Source organism: Momordica charantia (genome assembly GCF_013281855.1).
Source record: "Momordica charantia cultivar OHB3-1 chromosome 9 unlocalized genomic scaffold, Mcharantia_2.0 BLBB01000009.1, whole genome shotgun sequence".
In the NCBI taxonomy this organism is placed as follows: Eukaryota; Viridiplantae; Streptophyta; class Magnoliopsida; order Cucurbitales; family Cucurbitaceae; genus Momordica; species Momordica charantia.
In genome coordinates, this window is record NW_028275167.1 from 10382338 (window position 1) to 10399632 (window position 17295).

Below are 17295 nucleotides of genomic sequence, written 5' to 3' on the forward strand. Positions count from 1 at the left end.
AAGGCTGCCATCTCTATAGTCCACAATCCAATTCAACATGATAGGATTAAGCATATTGAAATTGACAAACATTTCATAAAGGAAAAGGTTGACACTGGTTTGATATTGTATCTCTTATGTCCCAACAATAGATCAGACTACTGATGTGTTGACAAAAGGACTACTAAAAGTGCAATTTAACAGGATGATTGATAAGTTGGCAATAGAAGATATCTTTAAACCAGCTTGAGGGGGAGTGTTGGTTTAATATTTGTGAATATTTGCTATAAATTAGTTGTAAATATTAATTGTTTTTTAGTCTCTCTTCTATTTAAGAGGGCCATGTATTTCTTATTTAAACATATATTGGAATACAATTATTTTTATTCCACCTAAATTAACTAACACTGACAACCTTTATCTCCAATATATGCTTAAGGTGTGGCTAGTGGACAGTTTAGTTCTTTTTAGGCTTGCCTTCGGTGATTTCTAGGGAGCAAGCAAAATGACTTCCATTTTGTGAAAGATTGGATTTGGAAGGTGCTTCAAGGTTTGGAAGAACCAATTTTTCTCAAGGGAGGGTGCTTTAGTACACATACATACATGTTTTCTTATTTTTCTTTGTGTTGGTGGGTTTTGAGTTTTGAGGGCTTATGTCGCTACCTGAATTATACAGTGGTATGGGTTTTGAGTTTTGAGGGCTTGCGTTGCTACCTGAATTATACAGTGGCATGGGGTTTGTTTTGAGGGCTTGAATTATACAGTGGTATGGGTTTACGCGTGAGCACATATATATATATCTATTAATTTTTGTTAAGAAATTATAAAAAATAAATATGGTTCTTTTAGAAAATACATATTAAAATTTTCAAACCATTTTTTAAATGTTCATGTTATTCCAACTCCCTCCAAGGGTTCTAGTTCTTTCTTAATGTGACAAAGGAAATTAGAAAATAAGAGAGAGACGAAATAATTGAAGTCAAGGATTTTGCAGGAGTTTGCTGAACTTGAACTAAAAACCAAACATGTTTTTCTTCTCCCTTTTGTTTTTACGTGAACCCTATTTTCTTACTTATAGCAAGAGAGCTCTTACAATTGGTAGAAGAAGACTTTCCCTCCAATATGAACTCCTTTTTGTACACTGTTTTGCTTGCCTGGTTCACATTCAAGACCTCCAAGTTTCACTCTGAGGTGTTCTTCAGGTAAATTTTTTTCATTTTTTTATGTGAAACTGTAGTTTCAATTTAGTTTACTTTTTTGTTTGAGAAAGAATTAGAGGATAAACATACTGATACATAAAGAATTAGAGGATAAACACACTGATAGAAGAGAATCTTTATTATTGAACTTCACTTACTATGCAGACTACATTGGTGTTTATATACATCAAGTTTTACTCGTACATGTGTTTCTATTTCTTCTTCCACCATGAATGCTAATTGAGAGAAGAGAATCTTTATTATTGAACTATGCTTACTCTGTACAGTGACAAAATTCAGAAGGTAATCTAAGAAAGATATTATAGATTTAGACTTCTTTTTTTTCTTTTCTTTGAATCTAAATCTGATTACAAATATATAGCCACATAGCTCTTGTAATAGAAAGCTAACTTATCTCAGGTTGTTACAGATTAATAGCAACTTCTCTAACCATATACTAGTGATTAGTCTTAACACCCCCCCTCAAGCCAATGGAGGAGGCAGGCCGAACATTGAGCTTGGACTTCAGAAGATGAAAAGAGGCAGAGGACAGTGGCTTGGTCAGTATGTCCGCAATTTGGGCAGACGAGGGAAGATGTTGAACACGAAGTTGATTAGAGAGAACCATATCGCGGACAAAGTAAATGTCAATTTCAACGTGTTTAGTGCGAGAATGGAGGATTGGATTTGCACTGAGATGTACGGCACTAAGATTATCACACCACAAAATTGGTGGATGAAGCAGAGGAAACCGAAGCTCAGCAAATAGTGTGCGAAGCCAGATGAGTTCAGAAGCAGATAGAGCAAGTGACCTATATTCAGCCTCAGTACTGGATCGTGAGATAACAGGTTGTTTCTTAGAACCCCAGGATATTGGATTTCCACCAAAGAAGATGCAGAACCCTGAAGTGGACTTGCGGTCATCGGGGTCAGATGCCCAATCGGCATCAGAGAAAGCCTGAAGACGTAGATCAGACGAGTGGGACAGCAGTAAACCATGGTCATAAGTGCCCTTTAGGTAACGAAGTATCCGTTTTACCATTTGTCAGTGAATGTGAGTTAGGTTGTGCATAAATTGGCACACCTTATTGACACAATAGGCAAGTTTTGGTCGAGTCAAGGTGACGTACTGCAGTGCACCGACAACGCTTCTGTATTGGAAAGGATCCGGAAGAGATTCACCTTGAAAAGCAGAGGTTATGGAGCCACTGATCATAGGAGTGGCAATGCTGTTGGACTCTAACATATTTGCTTTCTGCAACAAATTAGTAATATACTTTGCCTGGGATAGATAGATTTCGCCCTTGGATGGATATGATACTTCAATGCTAAGAAAATATCCCAATTTACCCAAATCCTTAAGAGAGAATTTACCATGTAAAGATTTAATAAGATGCTGAATGGCAGTAGGCGAGTTCCCAGTAATGACGATGTCATCGACATAGATGAGAACATAGCAACACCTGCCATCTTTGAATTGATACATCAGTGACGGATCAGCCCGTGAATGTCTAAAACCGAGTGAAACAAGATAGGAGCTAAGCCTTTCAAACCATGCTGGGGGAGCTTGCTTCAGGCCATATAAAGCTTTGTGAAGTTTACAAACCATAGTACCAGAACCAGGGGCTATGAAACCAGGTGGTTGTTCCATATGAACTGAGTCATGGAGAATGCCATGGAGGAAGGCATTGTTGATGTCTATTTGGCGTAAGTCCCAACCAAATGTAATAGCCAAAGTAAGGAGAACGCGGATTGTCACATGTTTCACCACAGGACTAAATGTTTCCTGATAGTCAATGGCAGCTGTTTGATGAAAACCTTTTGCAACAAGATGGGCTTTATACCGAGCGACTGATCCATCTGTATTACGCTTTATTCAGAAGACCCATTTGCAACCGACGATCTTCTTATCAGGAGGGGGAGAAGTCAGTGTCCATGTACCATTTTTCAACAAAGCATTATACTCTTCTTCCATAGCTGCTTTCCAATGGGGATATTTGAGAGCCTCTTTTGCCGAGGAAGGCTCGACTTCTTTATAGTCTGCAAGATAAATTTTTGGCCTAAAAATGCCATTTTTAGCACGTGTAGTCATAGGATGAGGATTCTGTAATATAGTATTAGGAGAAGAAGGTATAAACACTGGTGGAGATGCCTCTGGTGTGGAAGTAGAAGAAGGGGGTGAGATAGGTTGGTTTGATTGAATGGGTGAAGAGGGAAGTTGAATAGGTGAGGTGCTGTTGGGTAAAGATAGTGGGGATGTGGGATGAGTGAGAGGTAGAGGGGTGGGGGCAGGATTTGTGGGATCAGGGGAAGACAAAGGAGTAGTATATGGAACATGAGATAAAGTGGAAGGGATTGTGGTGGATTGAAAAGGTTGAGGAACAGACGTAGTCGCAGAGAAAGGGAAATTAGTTTCATCAAAGGTGACATTTCTGGAAATGTAGATGCGGCCAGTGGTAGAGAGACATTTATACCCTTTGTGTATATTGCTATATCCTAAGAAGTTACATGGAGTAGAGCGGAATTGAAGTTTATGGTCATTATAAGGTCTCAAGCAAGGATAACATCGACAGCCAAAAGTCAAATAGTCAGGGGATAGAGTAAAAAGTTTCTCCAAGGGACTAATCCATTCAAGACATAAAGTAGGCAATCGATTGATGAGGTAAACACCAGTATAGAATGCATCATCCCAGAATTCTAGAGGTAAAAATGAATGTGAGAGGAGGGTGAGACCAACATCAAAAATATGACGATGTTTTCTTTCAGCAATCCCGTTTTGTTGGGATGTGTACGGACATGTAAATTTATGTGCAATTCCATGGGACTTGAGGTATGGAGTGAAGGTTTTGAATTCTCCTCCGCCATCGGATTGAAAACAAGGAATTTGGAGTCCTAATAGTTTTTCAATGTGAGTTTTGAATTGTAGAAAAGCAGAAAAAGCTTGGGATTTATTTTCAAGAAAATATATCCAAGTGTATCGTGAAAAAAACATGAATGAAGCTGATGTAGTATCTATAACCATTTCGTGATAATTTGTGGGCAGGACCCCAAAGGTCAAAAACAATTAATTGGAGAGGCTTTGTATAGGTAGTAGTAGATGGTGAGAAAGGAAGAGAGTGAGTCTTGCCAAGAGCACAAGAATTGCAGAAAGATACAGTTTTATTGATAGGTGCAGTAGTACATTTCTTAAGCACATAAGAAACAATAACAGAGGATGGATGTCCCAACCTTTGATGCCACAAATCAGCAGAGGGACAATTGGAAGACATAGAAGACAGTAATTTGATTCCTGGACAATGAACGACCAACAGAAGATGTGGAACCTCTAGAGGACGATGCATTCAGTTGAAAAGTGTATAATCCATCATGGAGTTTCCCTTGGAGTAGAATTGTACCAGTGACTTGATCCTTGACAAGACAAAAAAGAAGGATGAAATTCAAAATAAACATGATTATCTTTTGCAAATTAGCTAACGCTAAGGAGATTTTTGGTTACTGAAGGTACATGAAGAAGATTTTGTAAATGAAAAGTGTGTTTGGTAGGGGTAAGAAAAGAAGTCTAGCCAGAGTGAGTAATTTCCAAACCTGCACCATTAGCTGTATTGATATGTTGTCCACTAGCTACTTCATTGCAGAGAGAAAGGTTGCCCAAATCATGTGTAACATGGTTTGTTGCTCCAGAATCTGGATACCAATTGGTATCTTTGTTTATATCAGAGGAGACTAGCATTGCTGCAGCATTCTGTTGTTGATGATATGGGGAACTTGATTGAAAATATCTTGTTGAATACTGATTCTGTTGTTGTACAGACGAGTTACGAAAGTAGTATCTATCTGCTGTGTGTCCAAATCTATGACAGATTTGACATTGGATTTTGTTCCTTGAATTCCACCGTCTTCCTCCATTGCGGTGGAATCTCCCACGACCTCTATTGTTATCATTCGAATAGTGTTGCTGATATCTGTGATTGTCATTAGAATTATATGACACTGAATTGTTCTGATTATTCTGACCAAATTGTTGATGAGCAAGATTTATAGATGCAGAAGGTAGAGTTACATCTTTTGCTGCACTAATTTCTTTCTCAATTCGTCTTTGATGTGATAGTAGTAGGGCTGTAACATCTTGAATCGTTAGTGGACCTTTCTTGACTGTGATAACAGATACAGTTGATTCATATTCAGACCCTAATCCAGATAAAATATGCATAATATGATCTTCGGTATTCATAGATTTCCCAGCAGCTTTCAAAGAATCAACTAAATTCTTGATCTGCCTTATATATTCTTTTAGAGATAATCCACCCTTTCTTAAATTCTGTAATTGGGTCTTAAGTTGCATTACCTTTGTCAAGTTCTGTGTTGCAAACATTTGTTGAAGACTTACCCAGATTTCTTTTGCAGTTGAACAATGAAGTAAATCAGCAAGGATTTCTTCAGCCATGGAACCCAGGAGCCAAGATGTGATCAATCTGTCTTGGCGATTCCACCGAGTATAAGCGGGATTAATTTTCTGAACTGATGCATCTCCTTCTGTGACGGTAAGAAATTTCGAAGGTAATTCTCCGTCTTCATCTACAAATTCTTCAAGTCCATTCCCTTCAAGAGCCGCACGAACTTGAAATTTCCATAATAAGTAATTGCTGTCATTCAGTTTTACCGTATTGATCTTGTTCCCTGGATTGATAATCTGTGTGTTTTGATGTGTTGAAGCTTCAAAGTTTTCTTCCACCACTTACTCATCTTGAAGTATTCCCAGGAGCTTTTAGTCGTTTGACTTGAAGTGACTCTGATACCGAGACAAAATTCAGAAGGTAATCAAGAAAGATACTATAGATTTAGACTTCTTTTTTTTTCTTTTCTTTGAATCTAAATCTGATTACAAATATATAGCCACATAGCTCTTGTAACAGAAAGCTAACTTCTCTCAGGTTGTTACAGATTAATAGCAACTTCTCTAACCATATACTATTGATTAGTCTTAACATACAGTACATTGGTATTTAAATACATCAAAATTTATTCATTTTGTAATTAGTTTCGGTTGGTTAGCTTAAATAGTAGTTTGATCTCTATTTTTGTATGTGCATGCCTCTCTCTTTGATCATTAACTGAAGAAGAGACTATCATCTCATGATCGCAACTCATCACTGCTTTTCTCATATCTTATATCGGTGGCCTTTACAGATAATCTTCAAGGGCATGGATACTTGATTTCAACTCACATAATCCTAATTCAGAGAAGAAAAATATCTATTTATGGAATTTTCCTCATAACCATGGTTCTAAATATCCATCGACACGTCGACATTTCTATCGACATATCCATGTTTCTATGGTTCGGCATCGACATTTCCATCATAGTTCCAAAAAAAATCAACAAAATATAAAAAATATCAACAAAATGTCTCTAATATATAAATAATATTAATTTTAATTATATTTAACTTATTCAAAAGTAGAAAAATATTTATTTGTTAATTTAAGTATTTTTTAAAATTTTTTAATTTCTCTAACTTTTACAGAAATATTCATCGACATCAACATTTTATCGATGTTTCCCTTCATATTTTAAAACCTTGCTTATAACTAACTGGAGCAGTGGGGAGGGAGTTGATTGAGGCTCCACCAACTTGTTGATAACAAGCTGTAAATAAAATACTAGGTGGAATAAAGCAAAATAACAAGTGTGATAAGCTCCGTCAATGTACTAGCAAAAATTTAAGAAAATTGGTGTAGAAAAGACCTTTAGCAAAGGAAAATTCCAAGTAATTGGTAGGGTTCAGTCCGTTAGCTTGTTTAGTCATTCAAATAGTTACCGGCGTTTTTTTACCACCGGAGGCTCCACTTTACCGCAAACCCACGAGTAGCTCTACAGATGAAGAAGACGAAGAAGGAGAAGAGTGAACAAGGGGAGTTGGTTACCCCTGTCTGAATTTTGTTATTCCTTGCAATTTTAATTTTTTCTATCTGTTTTCATGTTGTTCTGACTTCAGTATTTAGTTCAGGTTTGTTTATTTTACAGCCTTAGGATTACCTAGGTTAGTATTTCTTTAGATCAGCTGCACCTCTTGTATGCCTATTTGAATGAATGAACGAGAAGTCTGATAATGAGTTTTTTGGTTAGGCTTTTGATGCATGCCTAATTGCTTCAAACTATTCGTCTATTGATGACTGGTCCGTATAGCAAATTTCTGAATCTGTTTATGTTGAATGACCAGTTTAGGATAATGAAAGTTCTTGCTCAATTACTAAGGTGTTTTTAAGTAGCATAAGGCTTAGAATTATTCTATTAGTATCCCCTAGAGGTCATAGAAATTTAACCTTAGCAAATTTCGGGCCAATGATTTTCCATCGCCAACAAGTTAATGACGTAGAACTTATTGCTACATGTGACACTCTTTTGCACCTTCAATCTCAAGACTAATCTGTATATCAACCTTCTGTAGACTATTTTAACCTTAAGTTTGGGCAGTCTTGTCCTTGGTCACTCAAATGCTTAGGCTAGTAGCATTTTTCGCATGGATGACAATACTCACTTTTAAGTTTAGGGCGTGGGATACTCTTCTAGCACCTATGAACACACTTTGTGTCCTTGTAATACAGCTATTTACTTTCTGGCTCTGTAATTCAGCTAAAATAGAAAAAAAAAACAAAAAAAGAAGTTGCAGGATCAGGAAGGACTAGTAGTCTATAGCTATCTAGTTAAGTCTATAGCAAGTTATAAAAAGAGGTCAGAGGAAGGCAGTTTAAGAAAAGAGTTGGGGGAATTTCTAACTTTCAAAGGAAAATGTAGAATGAAGTTTTTGGGTTTATGTCAACAAAGCACCTTAGTTTTAGTGTAAGAGCTAATTGATTCTTTTCTATTTTAAATTCATGAGTAGTGCGAAGAAAGTTGCTATAGTTTCAGTGTTTTTAATGATTTCTTCCCTTCTTTCTCCTTTTATATTCCGTAGCTTATGGGCTTTGTGTTCCCTTCTCTCTCCCTTTTTGTTATCGCATTGAGTAGCTAAAAACTTAAAAGGGGTTGTGATCTTTTACTGTGAACATTGATTTTTGGTATACAAAGTTGTTGCTGTTTTTATAAATTCAATATGTTTGATCACCATGTTGAATGAACTCTTTATTACTTTTGGGAGATTGTAATAGAGAGTGATATGCTTCAAGCAACGCACATCATGCCATGAGGGCTAACCGATGAAGAAGAGGATCTCCACTTCAACATGTGGATTATCAAGCTTCATGAGGAAGGAGAATAAGTGGAGAAAGAAACTTCAAAGGAACATGAAAACACAAAACATGAGATCTCTAACTTTTAGGGGTTATTTAAAATTAGTGTTTTCATGTAATTAGAATTGAAACCTTCTTTTGGATTTAATGTAAAATTTATGTAATAGCTCTTAGAGCCAACTTTAGGTTTATGTAACTTAGTTAAGTCCCTTTGTAATTAGTTTAGTCTATGTTTAGTTAAAGTCATTTTCCTTTTATTTTAGGGAAATTCAAGATGCCTATAAATAGACTTCTTCTTGTACATTTGAGGGGTGAATTATTGATGAATGAAAATAACCATTGAGTTTTCCTCTTTGCTCCCAAAACCATGAGCATTGGTGCTTCTTGATCTAGTTGCACAAAACTCTTGAAACATGCAAATTTAGGTTGGTCATCAAACTTGTGGAATGTTTCACTTTGGATCTAGAACAAGTTCTATTCATCCAAAGCCTTGACCTTCAAGCTAAGTCCCTTCTTCTTCCCCTTGGGTGATTCTTTGTGTGTGTACTAGGTGTTACCGTGTGTGTTTAGGAGGTGCTTGTTCTTACAAGGGTTGCTTAAGCCACTTGTGGTAGGTTGAGTACATCAGAGAGGGAGTGACTTTAACTTGTGTTAGATCTACATTTGAGTATAGAGTGTGAATATATATGAATAAGACTCACCTTGGTCTAAATAGTGTTTGGAATAGAGTTAAAAATCTAGGTAATCTGGGAAGATACCCAATTTGGTAACACTAGAGCAAGAGGGAAACAACACCCCCACTCCACCTCCCCCATCTTTTACTTGTTTCTCTTACTTGAGTGATTATTGAAGTGTTTAGTTAATAAATCTCTGTGGGTACGATCTTTTCATCACTCGATAGGTGTATACTTGCACAACGTTCATACATTGCACGTAACAACTGGTACGATCAAACCCAACATGGAATGCACACAGTTTCCATTTATGCCATGTGGACCGACATGACCCCAATGGACACCAGCTATTCGGGAGAGAGTAAATACATGTGAGAACCTTGAGACGAGCCGATTGTAGAGTAAGTAGTGAAGCATACCATCTTGAGGTCGTGAGGCTGGTGGGGCCTACCGAAGTCTCATTAGGCAACATATCCATCTGAGTGGGACCGATGGAGAGAAATTTTAAGAGTCATAAAATATATTGGAAGAAAGAGAAAGTTAGGCTAAATTTAAAAGAAAATCTATGGAGAAAAAAAAATAAAAAATTAGAAGAGAGGCAACACGAAGACTTGCCAAGTCGTTGGTCACCCAACTTAATAGTTAACACTACTCTCACATAAGCACTTTTTAACTATTAAAAGTATTCTATTTGGTAATCCAGATTGGTTAGTTTATTATTTTTATTTCATTACTTCTAACAATTTATTTTATTAAGAAGTACTCAAAAAGATTATTTTATTAAGAATAAAAATAAATTTATTTTAGTATTTTTTAATTATAAAATCCAATAAATTAATGTGTTTATGATAATTATGTGGATTTGAGATTTCGAGCATCCCTACACTACAAGATTTTTCAGTGTTCCCGATGCTTTTTGGCGTCAGAAAAGGACCCAAAAGCATTGAGAAAGGTACGTGGTGCGGAAATAAAAAAGAAAAAATAGATGGTTTGGTAGTTTAACAAAAAAAAAAAACATGATAATAAAGACAACGATTAATGAAATCTTGTTTGTGGCAAACTAAACTTATTAATGAAATCTTGTTTAAAAAAAAAAAAAAAGAAGGATCCACAATTAACTTAAATGTCATGATTTTGGGGGAGCATCTATGGGTGGAGAGTTAAAATTATGAACAAGAGTTTGTTTTAAAGTTTTTATTTTCTGATCTTTTTTATTGGACTAAAAAATAAAAAACAATAAAATTAGTGAAAATAAATAGTATCTTTTCATCACGGAATGTTTTCGTATATAACAAAACAAATCTAATTAATTGCATATATTTTAGATTTGCAGAAATATATATATATATATATATATATATATTTCTACAAGTGCTATAAAATGCAATTAAGAAAGGGAAACATAACAATCAGTAGAGGAAATTTCATATGGAAGCTCCTCAATCCAAATGTGATCATGCTACCGGACAACTGTCATTTGCGCCAATTTGTGAGCTACGGCACCGTGAAGGAGAAGCAAACCAGATCTGAGAAAGAGCAATGCATGCGTATCTCACTAAGGAGACACCCCACCTCAGATAAGTCCTCGGTATCCTAAGTGAGAGACCGAAAACATCGCAAGGAGTCCGACTCTAGAAAGATTGGGATGAAAACTTGCCTCACAAGCCAAATGGAGGCCACAAAAAAGAGTCTGAGCCTCCGCCAAATCGACCAAAGCACAATGGGGAAGGGATGAAGTAGCTGCCAAAAGAAGATGACCTACAGCATCCCGAATAGCCACCCCAATCCCGCCACGATGCAAACCCGCAAAAAACCCAGCATCCGTGTTCACCTTAAACCAGCCATCTTGAGGTGGCTGCCAGCGACATAACTGACAATCACAAAGAGCAGGTTCTGCCCCACTAAACCGCCAAAGATTTGCCGACCGATAAGAATATATATAATCAGACATCCAACACCCGAGTGATACCACGAACCGTTGACCCAACATACGGACACGATTTCGGTAATTCCAAATAGCCCACAAGAAAACTAAGAGCTCCTCAAAATCAGTGAGAGAAAGTACATCCTATAAATCGGCAAAAAGAAAAAACATATCCGGTAAAGGTCGCCGATGGAGATATGGAGCGAACTTCGAAAGAATCCAAAAAGATTGAACCACATCACAAGACCAAAACAGATGCAATACATCTCCCCAACAAACAACATAACAAACAACAATTGGGAATAGAAACACCCCGTCGAATAAGCGCTGAACACGTAGGAAGTCGATCTTGACAAAGACGCCACACGAGAATCTTCACCTTGCTTGGAACACGCATTTTCCAAACCCTCTTCCACCAGTGTATCAACTAGTCAAGGAAGAAGAAGAGGACCAAGAGTGAAGAAACTGACATTGGGCCACCATATAGCCACTTTTAACCGAAAAATTCCCAACTTATTAAAATGTCATATCAGTTGATCCGAGCCTCTTGATGAGGCCAAGGGGATAACCAGATTTAACCAGGCCTCGTCAGCATTGAAATGATCCCTATCAACCGTTCATTCCAACCTCCCGAATCTGTAAGTAAGTCTCAAACCCGCGTCCTAGGTGGCAGGCGGTGCGCGGACTGAACCTAGAGAGCAGCATCCCGAGAGGTTCACCATTACTACACGCCACCTAGAACCCAATTGTAAAAGCAAGTGACCCCATAAAAGGCTTCGCCAAATAAATGACAGATTCCAGTCAAGCCGGACCTCCAAGAACGACCCATGTGGAAAATAACGCCCCTTCAAAACTCAGGCAAGTAGAGAGGATGGATCACGCAACAAACGCCAACCCTGTTTAGCCAGTAAAGATTTGCTAAGCAACTCCAAATCTCGAAACCTCATTCCACCGAGATATGTTGGCCTACACATATTTGACCAGTTGACCTTGTGAATACAACGATTCCCATCCACCCCATTCCACCAGAAATGGGCCATCAGTTGGTGCAAATCCTAAATCAAAGCTTTCGGAAGATGAAAACAATTCATTGTATAACACATAATAGATTGGACCACTGCTTTCAACAAAATTTCCTTACCACCAATGAAAAAAGGCGACCTTTCAAACCTTGAAGTTGGCTCAAAACACGATCCTTAATGAAACCCAGCCTATTCCGCCTATTCTTAGGCATAAAAGAGGGGAGCCCCAAATACTGCTCATGGCAATGAGAAAATCGGACCCCAAGTAGAGAACCAAGGCTCGACTTGACTATCCGTCGAGTGTTGGGACTAAAAGAGATAACTCATTTGTCAAAATTAATCGTTTGCCCAGAGGCCCTTTCATACCATTGCACCGCTGCTTGAATAGCAGCCCCTTCTGCCATTCTAACTTTGAAAAAGAGAAGACTATTATCAGTAAAGAAAAGATGGGAGATAGGGGGACAGTACCTTGCAACTGACAGATCGGAAATAGCCCGCCGACGTTCAGCACCTTGAAGAAGACAGGATAATCCTTCAACACACACCAAAAACAGATAAAGAGATAAAGGGTCCCCTGGCCGAATACCGTGACTAGGAACAATGTGGCCCAAACGATTACCATTTAGATTGAAAGAGTATGAAACTGAACTGATGCACCACATTATCAACTTGACCCATTCACTGGCGAAACCCAATTTAAGCATAATATGCTCCAGAAACGACCATTCAACTCTGTCATAAGCCTTGCTCATATCTAACTTGAGCGCGACCCAACTAACATTCCCAACTCGACGGTTCTTAAGGGCATGGATACACTCATTCCCCAAAATTGTATTATCCACGACACACCAACCTGGAATAAAAGCGCTCTGTGTCAGCAAGATAATGATATTAAGTACCCGCTTCATTCAGTTCACTATCGCCTTATAGATAAGTTTATAAACAACATTACAGGTAGAAATCGGCCTAAAATAATAAACAAACTTAGGCTGACGCACCTTTGGAATCAGAACAAGCAAAGTCTCGTTAATGAGCCCCGACGAAACTCCTTCATTCAGTACATCTAGACAGCATCGAACAATATCAAGACCTAGGGTCGCCCAATGGCTCCAAAAGAACGACCCAGGAAGCCCATTCGGCCCTAATGCTTTATGAGGGTGGATCTGTTTGAGCGCAGTTAATATGTCCTCTTTTCGAAACGGTCGGGTCAGATCCCTGTTCATTGCCTCATCAACTCAGTGTTGTCCACAGATTATGCTACCAATTCTTATATGTGCAAGTGTACACAATCGTCGCAGCAAGTAATAAAAAGTTCGAATCCACAGAGACTAAATGCCCTAACACCCAATATTCACTTAAGAAATCAATGCAATACACCAATAAGTTTTTCTTCCAAATAATAGCTAAAAATATTGAAACAAAAGCTGTTCAAATATTTTTCTTATATCAATCACGAGTAAAGTTTTCGCTAGAGTTAACAAACATCCACTATCGCTAAGTAAGTTCTTATGGAAATAAGGGCGTAAAGGGGAGGACGTCGACTCTTTTTGGGCCACCCTATCTTATGCTGCAGTATTAATGGAGTAAATGCAGTGGTCAAATAGACAATATGTTCTTCCAAACACCCCAGATTTTCTACCATTAAAATTCATAGACAAACAATAACAACATATATGCATATGACCAAGCCAGGCGATGCTTATCCCTAAGTCACCACACTCTAAACTCAAGTAGACTGTAGCTCGAGATGAAGTTTTTTGCTCCTTAATACATTTTTTCAAAAGTTATCAAAGAGCTATTTCAACATGGTGATCAAGCACATCAAAAATAGAGTGATAAAACAACTTCAACTCAAAGCATACTATCATTTTTGCAAAACAACAAAGTTCAAACCCAGAAAATGAGTTCACAACATCTCCCCCTTACACGAGATGATTAGCTAGACAACACCATAAGAAGATTAAAAAATGTAGGAATTAAATTAATACAAAGATGCTAGAAATGAAGAGAATGAGCTGAATATCAGCTCCCAATAGGAGTTCTCGGCCTCTTCTCAGCTACTGATATGAGTCTTCTTCTCCTCTTGACTTTCTCTAACGGTTGGAGAGGTTTTCTTAGAGTGAGGGTTGATTCCTTCAAGAATGAACAAGGGAATTATCTTGGTGTATGTGGAGGCTTCTTCTATTGTTTGCATTTATACCCCCTTCCGATTTTAGGGCAACAAAACCAGTCCTGTGGGACCCAGCTTTCACTCTCACGTGAAACCTCCAATTACTGTGGTAAATGCTGTTGAGAAGTTTTTCACTGCTAGCTTGCTGCTTTTTGTATGTTCTGGAACCGATGCTGTAGCATCATCAAAGCTGCAGCAAAATGCTCAAAATCAGATTATTTAAACGAACGCTAACATTAAACTCTTAGTCATATGCGAACATTGATTTATATTCTAAATTAGGCACATTCATTGAATATTTGGGGGCTAGATAAGACTATCTTTAGCTATTATATGCAACTTTTAGGCACAATTAACTCTCTTTAGAAGAGTTATCACTCAGCAGTTAACATCGGCCAGAATCACCATGAAATCCTCATCAGAAGGGGGGCCCGAAGAGAGTATAGTAGAAAAATAGTTAGAGATTAGGTCCACCATTGTCCCACGATCGGTACACCACTGCCCAGAAATATCAGTCAGGCCCAAAATACAATTTGTTTTTTCTAAGAAAAGAGGCTCGATTGTTAAACCAACGTGTATTTTTGTCCCCCACTACAACAACTGCTCCCTAGATCGTTGCTTCCAATATTGTTCTTCTTCCAACAGGATATTTAAGATGCGCTTCTACTGAAAAACAGAATCACGGGAAGGTTAAAAAGGATGAGCTGCAATAGCATCCTGCACCCGAGCCGTTGCAGCCCGACTTCGGGCCGAATACCTGCCAACTTTTGATGAGCCCCAGGTCCACAACCTCTGCATACATCGATGGGTTTTCCGAGCAATGTCAGTTGGATACGAATTACCATAGTGGAAAAGACCACTCGTTAGCCACTATCTCAGTGCAGTCCGCATGATGCAACCATGTGTCCTCAAACCGCCGGATACGGTGATGTCTAGATCGGCCAATGATTAGATGCTTAGTAAAAACGAGTTTCGTCAGGTGATGATCCGATTTATAATAATCCATATGGTCAACAGAATGAGACGAATACAGAGATTGCCATGCCAGATTACAAAAAACCGGATTGAGACGTTCCTGCAAAGAAGCGGCCCTCGACCTACAATTGATTCATGTATAGATGGTCCCCCGATAACTCGTATCCAATAAACCACGGTCATGAACTACCTGCTGGAACGTAAAAATATCACTATCAGCCCGTGCTCGACCTCAAACTTCTCATCATTGCTTAAGACCTCATTGAAGTCACCTTCAATAAGCCAAGGCCATCACTCCCACGGAGTTGACTTAATAAGGACCACGACTGATGCTTCAAATCGGCCTCTCGAAACCCATAGAAACCTATAAAACGCCAATTATCACCTTGCCAATCAAGCCACCCATCAATGTGAATTTTCAAGCTGAAGGACACATCAGAAGACCAAAGGAGGAACAAACCACCGCTCTTCCCAACACAGTCCATACAGAAACAGTTTCCAAAATTCAACTACTGGCGAATATACGTCATTCGGGCCGTAATGGATTTTGTTTCGGAGAGGAACAGAACATGAGGTCAAGGTAAATGCATCAGTTGGAGTAGCCGCCAGAATGCCCGAGGAGACCCCAAACCCTGAGCATTCCAGAATAAGATCGTCATGGTGACCGCCGGGCTGGGACCTAATCACTGTACTGGTATGAAGAGGCACCGATTGGAAGCGACGGATCACTACATTCCTTTAGCGAATGCCCAATCTAGCCACAACAGTAGCAAAAATCAGGCAGCCTCTCATAACAAATCAGACACCACACCTCTGCCCCAGCAGACGTATAAATTTTCACACCCTGCCTTAACGGCCGCCGAATATTAATGCGAATATTACGAACACGAACGAACGGACCAATCCAATAAAAGGTGTCCTCCCCTGCCACCTCCTCAACCACACCAATAGCATCTCCAATAGCAGAGCACATCGCGGGTCAAACAATTAAACGGGATATTGTGAACCTACACCCAGAAAGAGCAATGGGCAAACGCCAAAGTGTCCGACCGATCCCCGACAGAAAGAGAGACCAATAGTAGTAAACCTTTGTCAAATGTCCAGGGTCCCGAATTCAAAATCCAATTCTTTTCCATCAGCGAACTCGTGTATTTGTATGAAAATTAAATACTGTGTATATATTAAAGAATGACATATGTTTGTTCTTGTACGTGGATGATCAAAATATATTTATGGAAAATACAACCATTGTTTGGGAAAAAGACACATTTTTTAAAGAATATAACATATGATATTCTTTCAGAAATAGTAGACATAATTATACATATTAATAGAATATAATGTTTAATATATATCATTAAAGAAAATGGAATAGAAATTGTCATTTCCATAATCTATATCGTGTTGAAGAAATGTTCTATATGATCCAATTGTTCCATAAACTTTGACCCACCCAAAAAAGAGAGAGAATACTATAATATTGTGTATTTATATCCTTACAAAATAAGTTAGCGAATTTCACTCTCAATACATTTTTTTTCTTATACTTTTATGTTCTTTTTTAATTGAAAAAAAAACAAATAAAAGTTTAAACACTTGCCACCGATAACCATTTCCTTTTTAGTTTTTAGTCATTGGTTTTTAGTTTTTTAATAACTAATTCGATTTTCTGCTTTTTGTTTTTCAAAAATAAAATAAAAAATAGTCTTTGTTTTCAAAATCTGATTTTTTCTTCTGATACTCAACTTTTTCTCTTTCCTGTATTTATCTCTAAAAAGGTTATTTCTCAATCTAAAATTTGTTTCTTTCTAAATTTCTCTCTACAAAATTTATATTTTTTCTCTCTAAAATTTTCATATTTTGAATATTTATTATTATTTGTCCATGTCTTCAAATTTTTCATCTCTATGTATTTCTATTTTTTTTATTTTTTTAAGATCAGTTTCATTTCTCTCTCTAAAAAATTAAAATTAGTCCGGACTTTATTCTCTCTAAAATTATATCTTCTTTTCTCGTTCAAATTTCTTCTTTTCTCGTTCAAATTTCTTTCACTGTAACCTTTATTTATCCATGTATTTATTTATTTTCTTTAAAATTTATATTTTGAATGTTATTTTTATCT

At 37.7% G+C, this 17295-nt stretch overlaps 1 protein-coding gene and 1 long non-coding RNA gene across 3 annotated transcripts; one reads left to right on the plus strand and one right to left on the minus strand.

The window, feature by feature from the left end:
* Positions 1 to 429: 429 nt before the first annotated feature.
* LOC148208935 (uncharacterized) lies at positions 430 to 8756 on the plus strand. Of its 2 annotated transcripts, XR_015787418.1 has the most exons (3): positions 430 to 529; positions 1058 to 1181; positions 5583 to 8756. It is a non-coding gene; the product is annotated as an uncharacterized LOC148208935 (long non-coding RNA). The 2 variants fall into 2 exon arrangements; XR_015787417.1 differs by having other exon boundaries at positions 431 to 1181.
* Positions 4320 to 5630, minus strand: LOC111024658 (retrovirus-related Pol polyprotein from transposon RE1). Its single transcript, XM_022302397.2, has 2 exons — positions 4764 to 5630; positions 4320 to 4586 (listed from the first exon to the last, which is right to left on the minus strand). The coding sequence occupies exons 1-2, from the start codon at positions 5620 to 5622 to the stop codon at positions 4543 to 4545; spliced, it is 903 nt and encodes a 300-aa protein (XP_022158089.1). The 5' UTR covers positions 5623 to 5630; the 3' UTR covers positions 4320 to 4542.
* Positions 8757 to 17295: the final 8539 nt, after the last annotated feature.